Here is a 21692-nt window from a genome sequence, read left to right as displayed (position 1 = left end):
TTTTTTTTTAGTTTAACCTTCGAGGCGTCAAACGGAAAAGGAAAGCCGATGTGGGGAGCGGGGGGGGGGGGGGTCCATCGGAAATCGCTACGGAAGGTCAGCGTTATTAAAAAAAAAAAAAAAAACCGGGCGGACAGCTGCTCCGCCTCACGGAACCGCGGCTCGTAAACTGGGCCGATGATGAGTAATACCGGACCCACGGCGCATAAAGAACCGCTCCGGCTCGGCCCCGCCGATAAAACACCGCTCCCCTGCCGTTTTCCTCTGTCCTTCCACCAACAGAGCGTTTGTTAACTCTCCTTTGTTTTACTGCGCGAGAGGCCCGAGCCAAAAGGAATCGATTTCGCCGTTATTGCATCCGCTAACCCCGCCCCCGCCCCTCCGCGCCGTCCCCCCGATGTCGTTAAAGCCCCTGCTGACTGCTCCTCCGGTTACTTGACCCTTCGGATGCCTTGCCGAGGAGGGATGTTGTAAAACGTGGGGTCGGGGGAGGGGGGAGGGCGCTGGAGAACGCGGAGGGCCGATGCTAACCGCTAACAGAGGCGTGCTAACATGAGCAGCGACGACTACTGACAAAGAAGGGCTGTAATTGCGCTCTCAGGCTTAGCTTCGACAGTGAATGCGAGCACAACGCCGACGTTTCAGGCCATTCAGTTAATGTGCTCTCAAAGAAACACTCCAGTCCATTTCGTTTCTGCTGTCTTTTCACTGGAAGAATGCAAATTTCAAGGAAAATGCATCTCGATTGGTTTCGCTTTTTTCAGACAGGAGTACACCTAATTCAATGACAAACGGAGGCCAGCCGTCAACACATTAACTATTTGGCAGGCACTCAAATCCAGCGAGACTTAAGTGTATACAAAAAGTTTAGCGAATGCCAAGTCGCAACCAATGGCAGCCACTCATGCATAACTGTATTAGACTGCGGTTGTAAAGAGGTTATAAAAACTGAAATTAACTGTATTAATAGGCTATCTGTAATTCATTTCCAGTGCAGGTACTGCATGATGAATGTGGTTGATGGATTCAGGCAGTGGAGATCAGGGCTGGTTCGATGAGGCTGCTAGTGGGATGAGGAGGCTGAGGACCAGGGGCAGCACACTGGGGAATTCTCCCTGCTCTGGTCCTGCCTGTGCCCTGCTCTGGGTCTGCTTGTAACTCCATTAGTCTAGAGCCCTGCCTGTTCTACCATATGCCCACATACGCATAAGCACACACACAAACACACCCACACACACATACACACACATACACAAACTGTACAAGCACACACACACACCTACAAACACACACACACACACACACTAGCATACACACATACACACACATACTCGCATACAAACACACCCACATGTTCTCTCACACACAGACACACACACATACCCACATTCTCTCACACAAAGACATACATGCACACATGCACATACACCCACACCCACACCCACATACACGCACACCCACACCCACACATACACACACGCACATACACACACACCCACACATACACCCACACCCACACCCACATACACGCACACCCACACCCACACATACACACACACACATACACACACACACGCACACACGCACACGCACACACAGGGTTGTGACCTTTACTCCACGAGCCCTCAGCAGGGGCGAGGCGGTCGGGAGGCAGCCGCCCGTCTTTTACGGTGGAGCGGACAGGAGTGACCCGGGGGAGCGTGGTCACCTTGCGGCCGAACGCACTCCAACACGCAACGAGCACAGCACGCACACCCTTTCTGCTCTCAGGCCCTGAAATAAAAACACCAGCGCTTGCAGAACCACGCGCGGCCGTCTCGTTTCTCAACCTCTGACGCGTGCCGGCCGGGTCCGGCAAGAACCGCCGCTGAGAGGCGGAGACGTGCCGGCAGCAGCCCCCGCCGTCGAAGCCCGGGTCGGCCCGCATCCCGCCGGCTCCCCGCCACACGTCCGACCGCCCTCAGAACCGGCCCGGGCCGAGGTCGGAGACCCGGCCCCTGTCTCCCATGGAGAACTCCTCTCCCCTCGCGTTGCGGAGGTGGCGGTGGGTGGTGCCGGTGCCTGAAGGGCAGCACTGCTGGCCGGGTGCCAAATGCTTCAGAGGTCAAGGAAGGGAGGGGGTCGTGGGCAAGAGCAGCCGACGGGGGCGGAAAATACCCACGAAATATACCCACACGCCCAATACAGCAGCATGCATACAAACACACACGCACTCATACACACACGTATTCACACACACACACAAACACACGCACACGCGCACACTCTCCTGCCCCCCCCCGCTGAGTTGCAAGCTGCGGCCAAACTCAAACATGGTGCGGGAGCCATCTGCCAGCGGGGCTGTCCTATCTGCAACCGCTCTGTGTGGGGAGTGCACAGCAGCATTCACTGAGAGGGGGGGGGGGGGGGGAGAGAGAGAGAGAGAGAGAGAGAGAGAGAGAGAGAGAGAGAGAGAGGTGTGGAGAGGAGAATAGAGGAGAGGGAAGAAGAGAAGGGGAGCGAGAAAGACAGACAGAGGAGAGAGAGAGTGAGAGGAGAGAGGGAGAGGAGATAAGGGGGGAGGAGAGGGGAGAGAGAGGAGAATAGAGGAAAGGAGAGGGAAGGAGAGAAGAGGAGTGAGAAAGACAGACAGAGGAGAGAGAGAGTGAGAGGAGAGGAGAGGAGAGGAGCTCTCTACAAGTATGTAAAAGCAGGGTGAAAATGATGCAGAGCAGGATAAGGGAGAAAACAGCAGAAACTCCAGCATCTGGAGCCGGCAGATAGGAGGAGAGGGTGCAAGGCCCGGGGGGGAATGCACTGTTTTATCAATCCATTCCAGAGATACGTTCCCACAGAACACAGCAGTACACGGTCATAGTACCAATACCTCATTTCACAGGTACTGCTGTGCACAAAATGGAATTCTGAATAATATCTCTGCAAAGGAGAGCAGCGTGGCGTTTTTCATTTCTGCGCTAACAACACATTTTCCTCAGTAGAAAAATGAAACGGTACTGTAACACACAGTACGGAGAAACATCAAATTCGGCGGCAATAAACACAAAACATCATCCACTCCATTTGCCGGGGCCCTTAACCGCTCAGGAAATAGGAAGTTGCACAGAATGAATCGGCCGCGGAGCTGGTGTGAATATGTTTAAGTACAGCGCGCCACACTGCAGGTTTGGTTTACAAAGGAGAACGATAGCATTCACCGCCGGTCCCATGGAAACGCCTGGGAAAAAAAAAAACATCATGAAGATGAAATGAAAATACCGAGCTTCGACAAAAACATTTAAATATATGTTCCGTAATTGCACGCTTCGCACTATACATGCAGTGTACTGTCACAGACCACGATTCATGTTAGGCTTTCATTCACACGCCATGTAAAATCTTCAGAACAAATGTCGCATTTTATGAAGGATGACATACAGATTATGCAAACTCCTATTCTCCGCAGTGATGTCATGCATAATGCTTTAACAATATAAATGGCAAGGCTGTCAATTTGATGCCGCTCACTTTTTATAAAATAACGTTCCTCCACTACCGTGAGAGATACAATGTTGACCATCCATGACTTTTCCATAAATGCCCGTATTCAATCGCATTCATTTACACAGACAGAATCACAAATAATAAAAAGTCACGCGTTCATTTTCAACTTACACGTGCGAAGTGGAAATGGCAGCCATTTAATTCACACTGTTTGTCAACTGTCATTAATCTTGGCAGCCATTTTCTGAAATGGCATCCTACCTTCTTTGTAAATTGGCCTATTTCACATGCCACGTCACCTGGAATTCATCAGTTTCTTTGTCTTAAAAGATACTTTTTTTTCTTTGTGTTCAGTTATTCTTTTTTCAGTGCTTCTCAGTTTTTTCTCTCAGGTCACCAAACAGAAGATGAAGCTAGTTCACTCTCCCAAAACAGTGTCCTCTAAGCGAGTGACTGTTTTCAAAACAGTCGTTTGAGTCAGTGACTGCTTTAAAAGCACTGTCCTGTAAGTCAGCAACTATTTTCAAAACACTATTAGCAAAACACTGTCTTTTGAAACAGTGACTGTTTTCAAAACACTATCCTCACAGTCAGTGACTGTTTTCAAAGCACTGTCTTTTGAGCCAGTGACTGTTTTCCTCACAGCAGAATTACAGAAAGCCTGGTGTCAATCGGAGGAGAAGCGCTAATTTTCTCACTTAAAAACAAACAGAACTGTGGGTAATAACAGGCTTAAGCCCACCCTACCCCTGGCTGGGTGAACTGTGTCCTTGTGCCACTGACTCAGAGTCACTGTTAGCTAATTGCATCGCCCAAACATGAGCAAATGAAGGTCTGAATTAAATTAACACTGGTCCATAGCTCTGATATTATTTTGATATGTATTTAATAGTTTGGTTAATTACATCTAGTGATCATCGAACTGTACAGAAGGAAACAGTTAATCGGGAAATTCATTCATGGACAAATGCTGAATCCAGGTCAAAACCAACATTTTCCATGTTAAAATTTTTTGAGTGTCATATTGTTTTCAATTATGTACATTATTTCATGTATATTTATAATTCACTACTGTTAACAGTGAAGGGCTGGTTGTAAAAACATTTTAAATAGTAAATTTGAATAAAATGTTTGAAGTTGAACTGAGAACTCAGATAACATCAAAGTGATGTGCATGGTCTTATTACTTAAGCTGTGTTATCAGACATGCAAATCACCCTGCGGTTACCTCAGAGCTCATTTTCCCCATTTCTTGTCTGGCTAAAAAAAGCATGGTAACTGAACATCTCGAGTTGATTTATTCTTCTTATCAGAAACACAATGTCTCGTTGATGAGCAATTAACCTTAAAAGCAACAATACATTTGGTGTTAAAACATAAGCTTGGTGCTCAAGCACGCATGCTGTGTTGTGGTTGGAGTCTGATTACGATTTGTGCTGTTCGGTTTACTTGTCATCTTTTTTCGTGTTCATAATTGCATGGGTCTGCCATGTTGCAAAGCAGTGGAGGAATGTAAGTAGCCCGGAGCAGCAAAGTAATTTACAGATCACACGAGTGTCACATTCAATAGAAATGCAGCTCCAATGCTACCGCTGCTTCTACTACTGCGTCAACTACTGCTAGTTCTATTACTACTACTGTTACTGCTACTACTGCTACTACTACTGCTAGTACTACTACTACAACTACTTCAACTAATTCTACTACTATTCCAACTGCTTCTAATTCTACTTCCTCAACTACTACTACTACTACTACTACAACAACTACTAGTACTACAACCACTACTTCAACTACTACTACTACTACTACTACTACTACAACAACTACTAGTACTACAACAACTACTACTACTATTACTACTACAACTACAATTAGTACTACTGCTTCTACTAGTAGTACTACAACTATAACTATTACTACTACTACAATTACTACTACTGCCTCTACTACTAGTACTACTGCTACTATTACAACTACTTCAAGTACTTCAACTACTGCTTCTAAAACTATTGCTTCTACTATTACTATACCATATAATACAATCAATCTACATCAATCTACATTCTACTCCCCTGCTATTTTTTTTCCTTCCATATCTTTTCCCAGGTCGCACCCCTCTTCCTCCTCCCCCCATCCCTTCCCTCTCCCCGCGTACCATGACGGAGATGTGCAGGATGCGGAGCTCCTCCTCGGCCGAGTCGTTGGGGGGGTAGTCGGTGGGGGCGAGGCCCGGAAGGTTCTGGCTCCCGTCCTGGTGGTGGATGTGGAAGAGCAGGGTCCCGTTCTCTAGCCACTGCTGCCTCCAGCGCACCAGCGGGATGTCCTCCGAGTTCCCCGTAATCTCTGCGCGGAGAAAGAGCAGGGAGTGGGCGCAGCATGTCAGCCTGGGGGGTCGTAGATGCCTCGGTACGGTAGTAACAGACTTCCTACCTTGTGTACTAGACTTATTTTCAAGGCTTTACAATCGATCATATGTGAATTGTACCTTATCCGACCGGTTCCGCTGTTTGTTCTAAGACCTTGATATGATTTGCACATTGCTTTGGCTAAAAGCGTCCGCTAAATAAAATATAAAAATATGCCTCTCAGCCTTTATTACATTCTCGCAGGTACATTTTGCTGCAGTTTCCGAATGAAATGTCCACTGGGGGTGCTAAAGGGAAGCTCAGACTTTAACGGATGGGAGATGAGGCTCATTTGCTTGAGAGAGAGAGAGAGAGAGAGAGAGGCTTCCGCAGACCGCTGATTTGGTGTAGTGGTTAGGGCGTTAGCTTCTCCTGTTTGTGATCCAGGTCCAGAAACAACATTTACACAATGACATATTAGACAGCTCGCCGTACACACACTCAGTGAGCTATTTATTAGACAATGCAAGTGCATGAAAGACAGCTGAAGAGTGTTCTTCTGTTCCTATATTAATGAGTTTACTGTGATCTAATCTCACTCTACGGGTGAGCCGGTATCAGTGTACCGTATATAGCTACTTAGCTCATTTAGCCAGGGTAATTAGGGGAAACAGAAACCTGCATACACACCGGCCCTCCAGGACCAGATTTATCCACCTCTGCTCCAGAGGTCTAAGGTCTGCTGTCAATCAGCAGCCAATATAGGCGTGAGTAAAATTATGTAACAAGCCAATCAATGTCTTAGGTATGCACTCCAACGCTAAAGTACTCTGAAAATCAGCAGGTACATGACCCCCACCCACTCCCTACCCCCAGTAGTCTGGAGACCGTTATATTGCTATATTAGGCAGTAGGTACGATAAAATGAGTTTTTTCAAGAATTGTGGGGGGCAACAGTAGTCTTTTTAAATTGTTCCATTTATTTTAGCATTTCTCTGTTGATTTATATCAGCAGCATACAGTTTTATCATGGGTGCAGGTGTTCACTATATCCCAGCATTAAAACACCTGGTCCCACTAATAAACCGATCATGGTCTTCAATAAGGACTTTTGATTAGTAGGATCAAGTGTTTCAGTGCAAGGCTGGAACAAGAGCCAGCAGCAGCAAGACAGTAGGATTGGTTGGCTCTGACCTACATTAGTTAATTCAACTCTATACACCCTGCTGAAAAAAACAGTTCAAGTTTGGTTTTGAAACAGCTAGGAGCTGGCTGACAAGTTCAGACCCACTCCCAGCTTGACATGGCTTGACCAGCTCAAGCTATGTTTTGAAACAGCTGGTAGCCCAGAACAGCTCATATCCAGCTAGACTAGCTTTATGACCAGATTGACCAGCCCGATTCTCAAGCTGGTCAAGCTGGCACAGCTGCATTTTACAGCAGGGCATGCACACTGTATAGGTTAATTTAACACTGAACATTTTACAGTGCCAGGATGCTGGAGAGTAAGAGTAATTGCCTGGCAAAAGGCAAAAACAGACAAGGAGGGGAACTGCACAAGATAGAAATGCTTCAATGTTTTGAGAATCAATGCCCGATACCTGAGCATGCTCTAAAGTTGACATAATCTGGCCTTCTATGAATGATGTAGCACAGCCAACCAGGAAGCAGATTTTTATATTAGAGCTGTGAGCGGCCATTACTGTTCCTTCCTCAACAACAGCAGCAATGCGAGACTATGCACTGCAAAGACCAACAAATACTGTAAATCAGTCTCAACTTTTATTTTAGTCTGTGAATTTATTTCTATAACTTGTTTGCTAAATAACACAAATATTGCCAATGAGGTGAGTGTTATGTCCCTGTATCTGTCTGTTTATTATTGTTATTCTTGAAATGTATTATTTTTCACATCATATCTGGTCTTCGGTTTATCGATACATTACTATTCATTGCATTCGTTATTCCCCTGTTATGTCTGTGTCTGAATGTTTCCGAGTCAGAGTCACTCCCCTATCTGCGTGCTGCACTATTCGGGTGGTTTCGGTACCCAAGTGTTCGCACCTGCCTCTTGCTATTACTACGTCTTCTACTCTATGCAAATGTCCACTCCCTGTGTACCCAGGTCGCATTTTCGTTTACCCCTTGTGATTGTTATATTACCCTGTCATGTTCTATATTACACCTGTTGTTTAATTGTTTAGCCCTCCTCACTCCTGTGCCCCACCTACTATGTCACTCCCCTTCATGTATTTAAAACCCAGTCTCTATAGAAACCTTGTCAGAACGCTGATCATCTTTCCAGTGCTGATTCCTAGTAAGCCTGTTTTGCATGAGATTCCTGAGACACCCCTTTGCCCAACCTCCAGTTTGCCTTTGCCCTTTTGATTTGTCATTTTCCAAGTTTTTGGTTTTGATATTCTTTTTGTTTCTTCGACTCCCCGTCTTATCCTTTGGTACTTTTGCACTTATGCTTTTTGGATTTTGATCTTGGACTGTTTTACCAACTATTCTTTTGGCTACTCGATTTGGATCTGTATATTGGATTTACTGGCTTTGACTACTGGACTGAATAAAGCAGGATTCTGATTATCCCTCGGTCTGCGCTGGGGTCTCTGACCGTACGTTACAGTGAGAGTCATTACACATTTCAAACACTTCAATTTGCATATGGAGTAATTTCACTTGGCAAGAAATGAGAAGTTGAACAATTTTTTAGACTTGCACTTGTACTTGAGAGAATAACAAGAATAGGAAGACTTTAACACTCATTACACGACTAAAACACTTCTTAAAACAGACGTTTTTCTGTAGTCTACCAGACTGTGCCATGAAAATGTACCTCATTTGTCATTATTTTAAATGTAGAGCACATTTTCCAGTATTCGGTCATGTATTTGAAGCATCAGTAATGTGCAACGTGCTTAGATGCATCACATTTAAAAAGAATAAAAATATTAAAATGGCTCCCAAAGCTCTGCTCTCTCCACCTGCTCAATGATGGCCAGATGTCGGGACTTCATTGAAATGCAGAGGCCAAGTTCTTTCACGCTCCGTTACAATTATATGCAAATCACGAATTGGGTGTTCAGGTAAGTGCTACCAGCTCAGAGGGCAAGGCTACACATGAATTTGCCTCTTGACCACATCAAATGTATATACTTTTCATCTACACATTTGTATTCTAATTATGAATACCATAAAATGAAGCATGGCATACAGTAGAAACATTTCTGTGGAAGCAGATGTGCGATTTTAGTGTCGCATGTGGATTAGAGGCATCGGGCAGAGGAAAAAAAGGAAACCTATTGCCTTTGAACTCACTCTAGAGCAGCTCATTTCCCTTTAGAATAGCTTTGTTGAAGGTTAGTTACTACCGGAGCTTTCCATCTGGGAATTCATGTGGCAATGTTTTGTTGTCGGTCCAGAGACAGCTCCACACAGCTGTCGCCAACCACTTCATCTGCACCTGAACATACATCCATTTTGTTTAGTGCCATCCTAATTTAGAAATGCATTCTAAAGTGTATCAGTTTTGTCATTACCATTATGGAGATGCTGGATTCACCAGGTGAAGTGAACCAGGTAAACATCTTACTGGTGCTGCTAGCCCACGCTAGCCCCATGTGGAATGATGCTATGGCAAGAATCTCACCATGAATATTTATACCTGAGGATAGCTTGGCGTGTCGAGCAGGGACCGACGCAAGTGTGCCATGCTGAGATGAGATCGCAATGTAAATAAGGTTTGGGAGCTAGCTGCAACCTACATGCAAATTATCAGACAAATTCAACAGAGCATTTCTTATGGAACGTCCCTGGGGCCTGTTTCTAAGTGACAGCTTTATTAATGAGACAACTCTTCATTTCCTGGGTACAGCACCACACCGTAAATGTTCACAAGGATGGATCAAAAACAACCGGGCTACAGCATACCCCCGATGTTCCACCTTTATATGGTTCTCTCCTCCTAAAAGAGCACTAATCATTTCTAGTGTTTAGTCTCTTTCGGGGGTGCCCAGATCTTGTCGCTAAGATGTATGCATCATTTAAATTTTCCTCACACTCTTCTTCTGTTTTATCTGCAGTGACTGATCAGACTCCCCACCCCAGTGCCAACTGCAGAATGTTTCAGCTAATTACGCTAACTACAGAGTGCCGGAAATCTAATCAAAATCAATCACAAAGTACAAAGGCAAACTCTGGTCTGGTCAAGATGAGCAACTGAACAATTTCCAAGTAACTCCTATTTCATAAAGACCATGTAAATTACTGCTGAACCTAAACTTTCATAATCAAATTTTTGTACACATTACAACACACTATTCATCAACCTCGCCTCTGACTTGCAGATTAAATGTTTTAATTTTCTTCTTCACAAACTGTTTGTTGTGGTAATATTGGTGGCTGCTTAACTTTACACTTGTATTAAGGTTTGGGACCTGAGTCGAATGTAAGGACAAACATCGGTTGAATCCTCGCCAAAGTCTCATAAAAGCTAACAGGATTAAGGCAAACACCAGCCTCCAGGTCATCAGAAAGGGACGGCAATAATGAGCCCTAATTTTGGCACCGTGATTCACAGCAGACCCCGTTGGGTAAATTAAAAGCCCAAATTACTTCATTAATGAAATCATCACCTCATGCCAGGGGGATGACTCAAGGTGTGAAGACTTGTTTAACGTCGTTATTGAGATATTGAAAATAATCACAGCTGCCCTTGTCCTTTAGCTGGCCCGAATCCTGCTGCATATTAAATATGCGATTTTCGCCATGCAAGATGTCCGCCGTTTGAAGACGGCAAATGTCATGTTCATAACGCGCAGTGTTGGGCAGACCTCGTCCGTAGGTCAGGTCTAATTGGTGATTTTAGCGGACGTCAGAAACATCCCCACCAGGGCCCAGCTTTCTCCAGCACGACAAGAATCTCGCTGGCACGTGAACTCCACCGCGGAAACAACTCTTTCCCGGGGAAAACCCAGGAGAGGACCCTTTGGCGGGAAAGGGGGCCGAAGACTGCGCGGGAGTGAGCGATGGGTGGAGAGAGAGAGGGAAAGAGGGAAAAAAGAGAGGGAGTCTTTCAATCTCTCTCCGTCGCCACCTGCAGCTCAAAGGCCCGATGGCAGAGGGCGAGGGAAAGATGCCAAAGAAAACAATTAGACGGGTGAGTGTTTCAGCAACAAACAGTACACAAAACTGACTCTGTAATGCCACTGCTGCGGGCTGCCAAACACAGAGCGCAGAAAAAACTAAAACTAAAACAAAAAACCACGGTTGTTCGCCCTTTTTCAGACAATAACACACAGAGTCCTGTGAGCGCCGTCCTACTGACAGAGTAGACGGAGAGCCGATCTCCTGGGACACAAGTCAAGGCCCGCCCTCCGCCAACCTGTCCTTGCGGCCCCACGGAGATTTTTCCCGGAACGACGCCAAACATCCCAAACACCGCGGCCTAAATTTCCGCCAGGCGGAGGGATATGCCGCCGAGCGCCTGCGACGAGCCTCGGGGACCTGGAATAAATTCCGTCGTCGACGGTTACGCGGCCCGTTTCCCGCGCGGCGAGTGAATAAAACATTAGCCGGCGCCTCACCCGGAGATGGCTTTTGGCGCGCGTCACGTAGGTGTTATCCCGCAGTAATAATGAATATTGAGTCGGGATTTTTGATGCTTCTCTACAAGCGGGTGCGGGGATATCACAGGGCGCTGACTGGGTGGGTGGGGGGGGGGGGGGGGGGGTTGAATATTTCGGGAAGAGTAAAATAGCTGTTCGCAGAATCCCGGGCTCCCAGCAGGAGTGTGTCAGTCATATGGGGAGATCTCTGCGTGTGTTCTGCGTTTTAGCAACGGAACGCCGCCTGACAGCCTGCAGCTATTCCGCTCACATCTTCCTGCGGAGTCAGGAACCGCCGTCTTCCTGCGCGGAGACAAAAGGGGCTCGGAGCGCGCATCGCGGAACGGTTAAATATACGTCTTATCTACGGGGCTTTCGCTTTATTCCATCAACACCCCTTTCCTATCTTTAAATATTAACTGCAAATGAAATGTTTTTTTAATTTTCCCTGCGTGTTTGGCAAGCTCAGCACCTGCAAGTATTAAACTGTGTGGCAAAAAAAAAAGGATACTGAATATTTATTCATGAATCAAAATTTAAAAACAAACCTTGCCCGAATGTGGGACCATCATCTGAGGCTTGAGAGACCTTGAAATGCTCTACACATTTCAGTTAATGTACGTATCTCTTAAAGTAAAATGGCAAGACTGTGTAAAATGGAGATTAGAGACACAGTGATGATCGGCATTATGACATTCCAGATGGGACTCCGCTGCCATCCGGCCCGTCGTATTTGCTGGCAATATTAAACATTTGTTTAAAATATTTGCCGGGGACTTTTCAGCCGGCCTACATAAACACGATTTGCAAATATCCGGTGAATGAACGCTCCTGAAGCGAGCTGGTGAGTTTCCCCGCACGGCCGGCTGTTTAACTAACGCTCTCGGCTGTTCAGAAAAATTGACGCGGGCTCCGATTCGAATGCACGCGTATTCATTACCTCCATCACAACAGCAGCCGCGTACCTGCGACTGCACCCCTACCTCTTCACAAAAAAACGCCGCTTGGCGTGTTTAATTTTGGTGATTGATGAACTCGCCGGGAAGCGTTTTCGCGAAAGCGAAAGTCAACGCGTTGCATTTAAATCTCCAGCTCGGTTCAAAGCGGCCGTTTGAAATGAGGCCGTTGCGCTCACACGTGCCGCGAGGCCTATTATCCTACGCGTGAGGGCGCTTTCTCCTGCGGAGAGCGGCTCGCAGCTGGTCAAGACGAAATCGTACTGTAACGTGCTTGTTCATTTTTCCGTTTAATCTTGTGTTCAAGCCATTAGACCGCTTACACCGCATCCAGAATTGTACCTGTCTGATATAACGGATTTGTCCCGAAACCATAGAAGCCTGCTTATCAAGATTAATGTGGGGATTTCACTGGCTACCTTCTCTTTCAGCTAATTCCTCCAATACCGCTTAAGAACACCAAACTGAAATTATTCCAGATGATTAATGTAAGGTAATTAGTAAGCCGGTCCATTAGCATTATGTGTGTCTGTTCACTAGTCACTCAATCCTTAAAGACAGTGATACCCCCGGTGATTTAGGCCTTTTGTTTTCCTAGCACGTTTTAGCGGCCTGAGCGATGTTTATATTCAAGACGAGCTGCCACTCATCTGCGACTTTAGAGGGGATGGTGCGTTCAGAAGCCCTGTGTGTGCATCCCGGGGGGCTATGTTTGAGCATGTGACGCCCACCAGGTCAATACGTGAATGTATCTATTCTGGGAGGCTATCGCCGCGTGTAGGATTTGTAATGAGTGCTCGTGAGGGACATCTTCAACCGAGATCTGCCTCTTTCCCCAACGCCTGCAGGGTGTTGGCTGGTTACAGTGTATAATATATACAGCAGAGACAGGGATGGCAATAGAAACCTATGGGAAAAATCCCGCCACACAGGACACCAGGAAGTGTAATCATTTTGCTCACTGCTCATGCTCAGCAGCGTCATTGGTCACATGGCGAGTCACATGCACAATGAAGAAAACGGAGTCTAATTGCATGCCTCGGTGGATGAACCAATGAAGAACGCTTCGGCAGTTGCCAAACGAGGGCGCAAAGATTTTACATCAGTGCAACTGGGAAGTAAATACATCAATATCTTTGTCTGTGCGCTAGGCGGAAAAAATTGGACCTCAAAATTTTTTTTTTGTCATTTAGCAAAGATTTAACATCAGTATATGATGTTATTTTTAATCTTCTCTCAAACATGAATGAATGAGTCCAGTGGAAAAATCGTTTTTTTGAGCAAAAATATAGGTATCACTAGGGGGCAATTTCATATCAATGGCGAAACTGATAGCTTGAAAGCTGGCCCCTTGGCTAAACGTCATTTCTGAATCTTTCTTTGACCTGGTTGCCAGGGTGCTGTATGCTACATCGGTGTCCAGAGCATTTGATCCCAGAGTTATCCAGGTTAAATCCTTTGGTTCTTTGTTTAGCAGCAGGGAGTCACTCCGGATTTAAAGCCGTGAAGACCTCCGCTCAAAATGTCAGCATTCCCGAGTGTTCCCGAGTGTTGCTCTCAAACGCTTACAGTAGCCTCACAGCATTCCAGCGATTATCCACCACCGCTCTCCCACTAACTCCGGCTAAGCGCCTTTGCGTTTTCCCGAATAAAGCTATTCAGCAAGAGGCCACCATTTATAAGGATGACTCTGGTTTTCTAGTCAATCATATCCGCCCAATGAGAATTTGTTGCTTCAGCAGAAGGGCTCAAAAAGAAGACAACCGCTGAAACTAGGTTTTGAAAATGCTGGTAGCTGGTTCACCAGTTCAACTAGCTCCATACGCAACATGGTTTGACCAGCTCAAGCTAGGTTTTCAAAAAGCGGGTAGTCGGCAATTTCAAGCTGGTTATGGCTGGAATTTACCATCCTGTGGCAAACTGTCCAGAAGCAGTCTGTAAAATATTTGACAGGAGATACAAAGAAAAACCTTCTAAACCTAAAGCAGGCATTGTACAGCGGTCTGGGTGGCCCAGCCAAAGGAGAAGTAAGCTTCAGCACGTAGCCATAGTAACCCAACGAAAAAGTGACAGCCATCAAAACAAGTCTGTAAAATATGGCAGTGCCGGACAATGGGAGCGAGGGTAGCAATCGAGCGTCGGGGAAAAGGAAGGCCTCCAAAGAGGTGCCGTGGGTAAAACTGCATTTTAAATGATGCGAGAGTAGCCCTGTCACCCCACGCCACCGAGTAACATCAGTTCTGCGAAAGCGCTAACAATCACTTTCTGAAAGGGCTTCTGACACCTACTTGTTGTTTTTGGATTTCTGACCTGGAGTCAGTCAACAGTTGTCTTTAAATCTGACTCATAGTTTAAAGGAAGTGTTTTATTTTTTTTCCTTTTTGGCAATGGCTGAACTGCACACACTAGAGCTAGAGAGAATATTGATTCAATCCTTGCCTCGGTGTAAGTGCATGCACACATACACAATTATATAATAAGCCAGATTTTTTTCTTTTTTTTAAGTAGCAAAGCTGTTTATTGAAAGTATTGATTTAAAAACAAATGAATCACCAACAATGTAGTCAGTCCAGGTCAGTGATGGGCTCTGTGACCCTCTCTTCAAACCAGCAGTGGCTTCATGATTTCATGATAAAAACAACAGCCCTCTCCCTGGTATGGAGCGCATAAGAAAACCACTTTGTGTTCAGGGGAATGTGGGTGTTCTGGATGGAGCTTCACTGATGTTGAGCTCAGAGCTTCGGCTCAGCCTGACAGTATTCCCTTTGAGGAAAGAAAATGCAAATAAACTACATCTGTGTGGAAGGAGACATTTTATATTCATAGAAGAAAATTTAGTAATCAGGGGTGGTTAGCCCAGCACTACGACACCTGATTCAACTAAATAACTAATCATGGCCTTCCATCAAGACCTTGATAAGCAGAATGAGGTGTCTTAGTGCTGGGCTAAAACTAAATCCTGCACCCACACCGACCATTTTTGAATAAGACTGGACTCCCCAAATCTGTACCCCTTATATCACCAATATATTTCATACACATGCATCTAGCATGTTACCTGCCAGTCTCTTGCACTGCTATAGTGCTAGAGGGAAATCCAATGCGTTACTGCCTCTATCTGCCCATGTTGTTGGCAACAGAAGTGATGGAATGAGGATAAGAGCTGTAGTAAATTCCTGGGCAACCAGGACCTCTGGAGGCCTCATAAAATGGCGGCTCCCATTTTAAATACAAGTACAGCCAGGGTCAAACCAACAAAGGCCTTCAAGGAAGGGTATTTGTATTCCCAGTTTTAATGGTGCTCTATGGGAATGTAACAGTTACATTCCTCCAAAGCCTCCCTTCACAATACAGAAATGTGCCTCCTAGCTCAGCTGGCTCAGTGCGTTTCTGTGCCGTACGTGTCAGTATTTTACATGGGTAATTCTGCACATGCGCACACAGCCCAACCGCCGCAGGGAGAGGCTAAATCTGACTGTTTAAAGTAGAATTAATTCAGGCGTCTGATATTACAGGAGCCAGAGGGACCTTCCTTCAGGTTTTGGCCGGTTCCGGTATGACGCCTCTGGGAGTTGCGTTTGCAGCGAGGCAGCCATTTTGTGCCTCTAATGCAGGCCCACTCTCAGCCTCGCCGGTCCATTTCCCTTTTATGAGGAAGTGGCAGTTGGAACATAACGGTCAAAAATATAAATAAGTGCCTATGAAATGTGTAACCTCTGGGTCAGTATTCTGCATGGCGAAGTTTACAAAATCCAACTAACTGCCTATCTCCGACATCCAGAGAAGCCGGGGGGATTATACTGGAGAAAAAAAATGAATAAATAAAACCCTGACTCCTCGATTTGAAAGTGAGAGTGCACTCATCTCGCCAACCGACCAAGTCAGGGAAAGAGGACATCAACAATTACCTGATAATTCCCAGAAAGGGCAGCTCTACAGGGCTCAGGGCCCTCGCCAAATTGCACTTAACTTGCATCAGCCCACACAGCTGCATCTGCTTTAATGCATGCATTTTTATCTCATTTTATTTTATTTTATTATTTTTTTCGAAATATCTTGCACGTAAACGTGCTAATTATACACGCTGCTTTGCACCACTTTCATATTCTTTGGTCAACTCAGCAAATCTGCTGGCTTCTTAATATTTCCCATAATTGTATACATTATTGTTTACTCTAATTCAGTCTCTCCTCTTCCGCACATCTCTTTTTTCACCTAGTAATGGCTTTTGTAAACAAAACCTCTCGAAGGTAATAATATACCATTTCAGTTCCGACAATTAAGCAAGTGCCTTCTGCGAGTCCATAATCTATGATAAAATCTATGCTAATTCAATTCAGTATGCTAATGTGGCATTATATCAAGCACTTGCGCTTCTGAGCCAGAAAGTGTGATTGACAACCGAAAGTATGGCCCAACCACGGCTAATCTGTCGCAGTGAGCAGTGATGCCTCCTGTGATGTCACATCCTGTTCCATTGCAGTCAGCATTGATGCCTCCTGTGATGTCACGTCGTGTTCTGTGAGAATTCTGAATGTTTATCGCCATGGAAGAAGTACCCCAAGGAGCATGGTCAACACGCTCCTTGAACTGTGTGCACAATAACTTAAGGCTTAATTTAACTTCTCATGGAGGGATACCACCAATTGGTGACAGGCTGAAAGGACTACACTTTCAGTGCCGGTCAGTTGAGGACGTAATGAGGACTATACACTATCAGAAAGGACACTTCCTCCACATAGTGTGAGTGGCAGTGTCGACTCGGACCTTCATTGATAGACACAGTGGACTTGCCTCTATCGCCTGTTTTCAATCAGAATTTTTCAAGTGTAAAAGCTTGTGTAAAAGCTTGAAATGACCAGCTATCAGGTGTTTCAAAACATAGCATGGGCTGGTCAAACCATGTTGAATGTGGAGCTGGTCTGAACTGGTCAGCCAGCTACCAGCAGTTTCAAAACATAGCATGAGTTGTTGTTTTCAGCAGGGCTTTTTCTTCACAAACTCAAGTTTGCCCGATCAGTTGTACTGATTGTGAAGAGGGGAAAAAAACCTGGCCTTTAATTGTTATTCAAAAGACAAATGTTGATTGAGTTCCAGCCTATATTTATGCAAGACCAGAGCTAGCAGAGCTATCTGACAGCATTCACTAACACTGATCTTTATCGGTTGTTGCTATTGCCACTAATTACAGCACGATTCACATAGTTTCAATTATCTGAACAGCAGATTGATGTGAGCTTGCTGCATTCAGATAAGCTAGCATGAACACAGCAGGGTGGCTAACCATGCTAGTAAAGTAATGAAGCCCTACTGAAGTTGTGAATTGTTGTAATACTGAGACAGTTCACAAGGCTTAAGGAAAACATAAAAAACATACAGCTAGAAGATGAATGAACATTATCTTGAGTGGGGCGGCATTATGTTCATTTTCACATTCACAAAATGGCCGACAACATTCAGCAATTTGAGGGTCATCTCCCGCTGACTAAACCTCCAGCACAAACACTGTGACTGGGTGGCTTTCTGGGTATGACAGTGCTTTGACTGTACGGCATTACAGGTTATGTAGATAAATATGATTGTATTGCACACCATGCCCTTAACAATACTGTACTGTCAAAATACACAGCTATAAAAGTGATGGAGATACAAAACAAATGATCAAAGAAAATGTAAAGGACACAGGCTAGTAAGGATGAAGTGTATTAGAAGTCCAATAACAGACTTTTTAAGAGGAATCACTTTTAAAACTGCACAATTTCACTGAACAAAAGTGATTCTGATAGAAATAAAGATGAACTAAACGTTGTTTTGAGTGAGCTCCTGCAATGTCTGATTCACACGATGTTTCTGTGAAATTGAATGGGCTGTTGTTTACAGTATAAATCAGATCAAACAGTAAAGTTAAGGCAGAGTGTAATTGCCATAGAGAATTTAGTTTGTATGGCTGAAGCCCTGCGGGACTAGGCATCAGAAGAAAAAAGACGGCACAGTACAGGAATATTCTGACAAAGTAGAGGGTTTTGGCGTATGATCACAAGAAAAATATCGAAAACGTTTTGATGCCGTTGACTGTTCTCAGAGAGGCTATTGTTTAAAAAACATTTCCTCAGAACTCGCTCATGCATAATAAATGTACGCAGGTGGGGAAATTAAAATTCCCAAAAATAAATATATAAATAGTCATGAAAATCTATAAAATGCGCTGTGCATGTCAGTCTCATAAAACATCTCAAGGCAAGGGCTTCTCAAATAAGACAGAGGGAGACAGAGAGAGAATAAGGAAGAGGGAGAATGCAAAAGAGAGAGATAGAGAACTATGAGATGTTGTTCACGCTGCTGAAAGGCATTCGGCGATATGCTGACAGCATCGTGTGAACAGCGTTGATACGTTGTGTCACTTTCCAAACAAGGCCTTTCATCCGTAACTGAAGGTGAACTTTTTTCTTTTCTTTTTTTTTTTTTTTAAAAAGGTGAATTTAAAGTAAAGAACCCAATCCACAAACTTCAATTCTGAGGGTCTTTGATAGCATATTCCAAACCCTGATCGGCATGGAAACTGGAGCTAAATGAACGCAGGGGTTGAATGTCCACTGGAGACCGAAGTCTCCGCGAAACCAAGCGACTGGGTCCTGTTTCAAGGTATATTTATTCTGCCTTTGCCAATTTTCCCCATGAATAGGAAGGCGAAACTGTGCGATCAATCAAAGTCAGTCTCGTTTTAACAAGCTATCCAGCATTGGTCACGTCAAGCAAGATGGCTGGCAAGCGGTAATTTGTTAGACTTTTAAAGCCGTGCTGAATATTTCATGTCGGAAGATTAGGCTTTCGGTGCAGCCTGGAGGACGTGCACAGGGGCTACTTCAAGGTTACGGGATCACAGATTGCCTGAATTCGCTGCTGATGTAAAACGCATCGCTCCGGGGAGGGCTGAAGGAGTCTAACGCAGAGAGCCTGATTCAGACCGGGACTCATCTAAATCTGCAGGGTCGGACGCTGGAACACCCCCTGGCACCAAGTCTACACGAGAGAGGCTTTCAGAATATTATTTCAAAGAACAAACACACACTGGACCTGACTACATAAAATTATAAATAGCAACAATTTTGCAAGTCCATATACAGTGAGTCCGTAAGTATTTGGACAGCGACACACAACTGTAGGGGGCTGAAATTCCTACACAGCGCACTCGATATGGATGTACATACCCGCAAATCGAAGCCGACCTTAATTTAACCGAAGGCGGCACTTTAATTTGAGAGTGTTTACATCCACACGGAGCGAATTGCGTATGGATTGTGTGAACTGTGCACAGCCCTCACTGTCCAAATACTTACTGATTTCTTTTTTTCTTGGCCTTTTTCTCCTCCTGTCCAATCACGTTCATCAGTCCTCATTCCTGCTGTCGATCCGGGAGATCGCAGGCGAGCCTGTGCGCTCCTCTGAAGCGTGTGATGTCAGACGCCTCTTCTTATCACAGCGTAGCTTACACGCCCGACTCTCACCGCCATTAATCACATTCATACCCGGCTCCACAGGCAGACCGCCAGCAGCCGATTGACCAGCAGGGGTCGCTAGCGCAGCGATGGGTGAAGAGGAAGAGCCGCACACCGTATACACTCCCAAATAACATGATATTAATAACACTGATGCAGCGTCATTACACTTGAAACAGGTTTTGTTTTGTTATTAAACTCACATTATCATATAGCGTGAGACTCTTCCTCTTTACTGGGTCTATTTTTCAGTGAGTGTATGGTTGTGTGTGTAATTTCTCTGCTTCATGCTACAGTATTAGCCTGGGCGAATACTAAAACTCTAAACTAAAACTAAAACTCTCCCCTCTTTGCACAGAGGAGCTAGTGCCAATTGTGTGTCACCGTGGAGGGGCTGCCTGTCACAGGAGGCCCTGGCAGGGTTCAGATTTGACACCAAACTGTGAGTCTCATATGTGCATTAGAACAGTGGCTTAACTGGATGAGCCACCACCTGTCCCTGTAGAACGGTTTGTTATGGAAATATGCGCATGGATATCACTGTTAACTCGCATAACACTGGCATAATGGCACAACCACTGGCAAGCTTATAATAAATCTTCCCAATGATTTAAAATCCCTTCTCCAGCTTCAAGACTCAAGGTAGGAATGCATAATAATATCAGGGACATATATCATGTACAGTATAGCTTAACCACTAAGGGACAAATCACAGGTGTAAGGTGTAAAATCACAAATATGCAATCGGAATGTTCTTATCTGATAATACCAAAATGATAATGCTGATGCAACAATCATTGCTGGTAACTGAAGGCGATTTAGCTCCACTGAGAAAACATCCTAAAAAACCTCAAAGGGTTAGCACAAACCTAACAGTATTTGTTTGCATTTGTGCTATAAAATACATCAGAGCGGTATCGACATTGGCATCAGCATTGTCCGGTCTGGCTAGACAAATATTGGCTTTTGATATTGACTTGAAGGTCCACATCATGCGCCCGTAATAGGAAGGAGAATGAGCCATATTTGCTGACGCGCTGCTCTAAAACCAGTGTTCCAGGACAGGGTGCGCGCTGTCACTGCCTGCGATAACAGCAGCCACTAACATCCATCCTGTGATGCATTCAAAAGAGAGAGGACAATGCTTTTCCTGACTGTGTAGTAATCCATCACTACTACAACTACTCATACTGCTCCTACTAATACTACTGCTGCTACTACTACTACTACCACTACTACTACTGTTACTATGACTACTACTGCGAGACCAACTACTACTACTGCTACAACTCCTACCACTACTACAACTACTACTACAACCAGTAATACTGCTGCTACAATTACGACTACTGCTACTATGACCAACTACTAATACTGTTACTAGTATTAGTACTATTACTACTACTACTACTACTACTACAACTACGACAACTGCTACTATGACTACTACTGCAAGAACAACTACTACTACTGCTGCTACTAATACTAATACTACAGATACTACTACCGCTACTTCTACTTCGGCTACAACTAGTACTAATAATAATAATAATAATAATAATAGATTGCATTTATACAGTGCAGTTAATCTCGTGATCTCAAAGCTCTTCAGAGTGAAGGGGAGAAACCCATCTCAGCCTCCACCATTTAGCACACACCTGGGTGAAGTACGGCAGCCATTTTACACTAGAACGTTGTACAATTTGGGGATTTTACAGGACACGAGGGAACACCCTACTATTTGGGACAAAGCCATGGGATCTTTAATGGCCACAGTGAGTCAGCACCTTGGTTCAACAT

The 21692-nt window shown here is 44.9% G+C and overlaps 1 protein-coding gene across 1 annotated transcript in view; it reads right to left on the bottom strand.

The window, feature by feature from the left end:
- The window catches only part of astn1 (astrotactin 1), a 354373-nt gene that overhangs the window by 270929 nt on the left and 61752 nt on the right, over positions 1-21692 (bottom strand). The window contains exon 2 of the mRNA XM_061243332.1: positions 5639-5826. Within this exon, the coding sequence (XP_061099316.1) occupies positions 5639-5826 (188 nt within the window). The remainder of the gene's footprint in view (positions 1-5638; positions 5827-21692) is intronic.

The sequence above is a fragment of the Conger conger genome, chromosome 5, assembly GCF_963514075.1.
Source record: "Conger conger chromosome 5, fConCon1.1, whole genome shotgun sequence".
Lineage (NCBI taxonomy): Eukaryota > Metazoa > Chordata > Actinopteri > Anguilliformes > Congridae > Conger > Conger conger.
The sequence above is the reverse complement of the archived record's forward strand: the minus strand, read 5'-3'. Positions and strand labels throughout refer to the sequence as shown.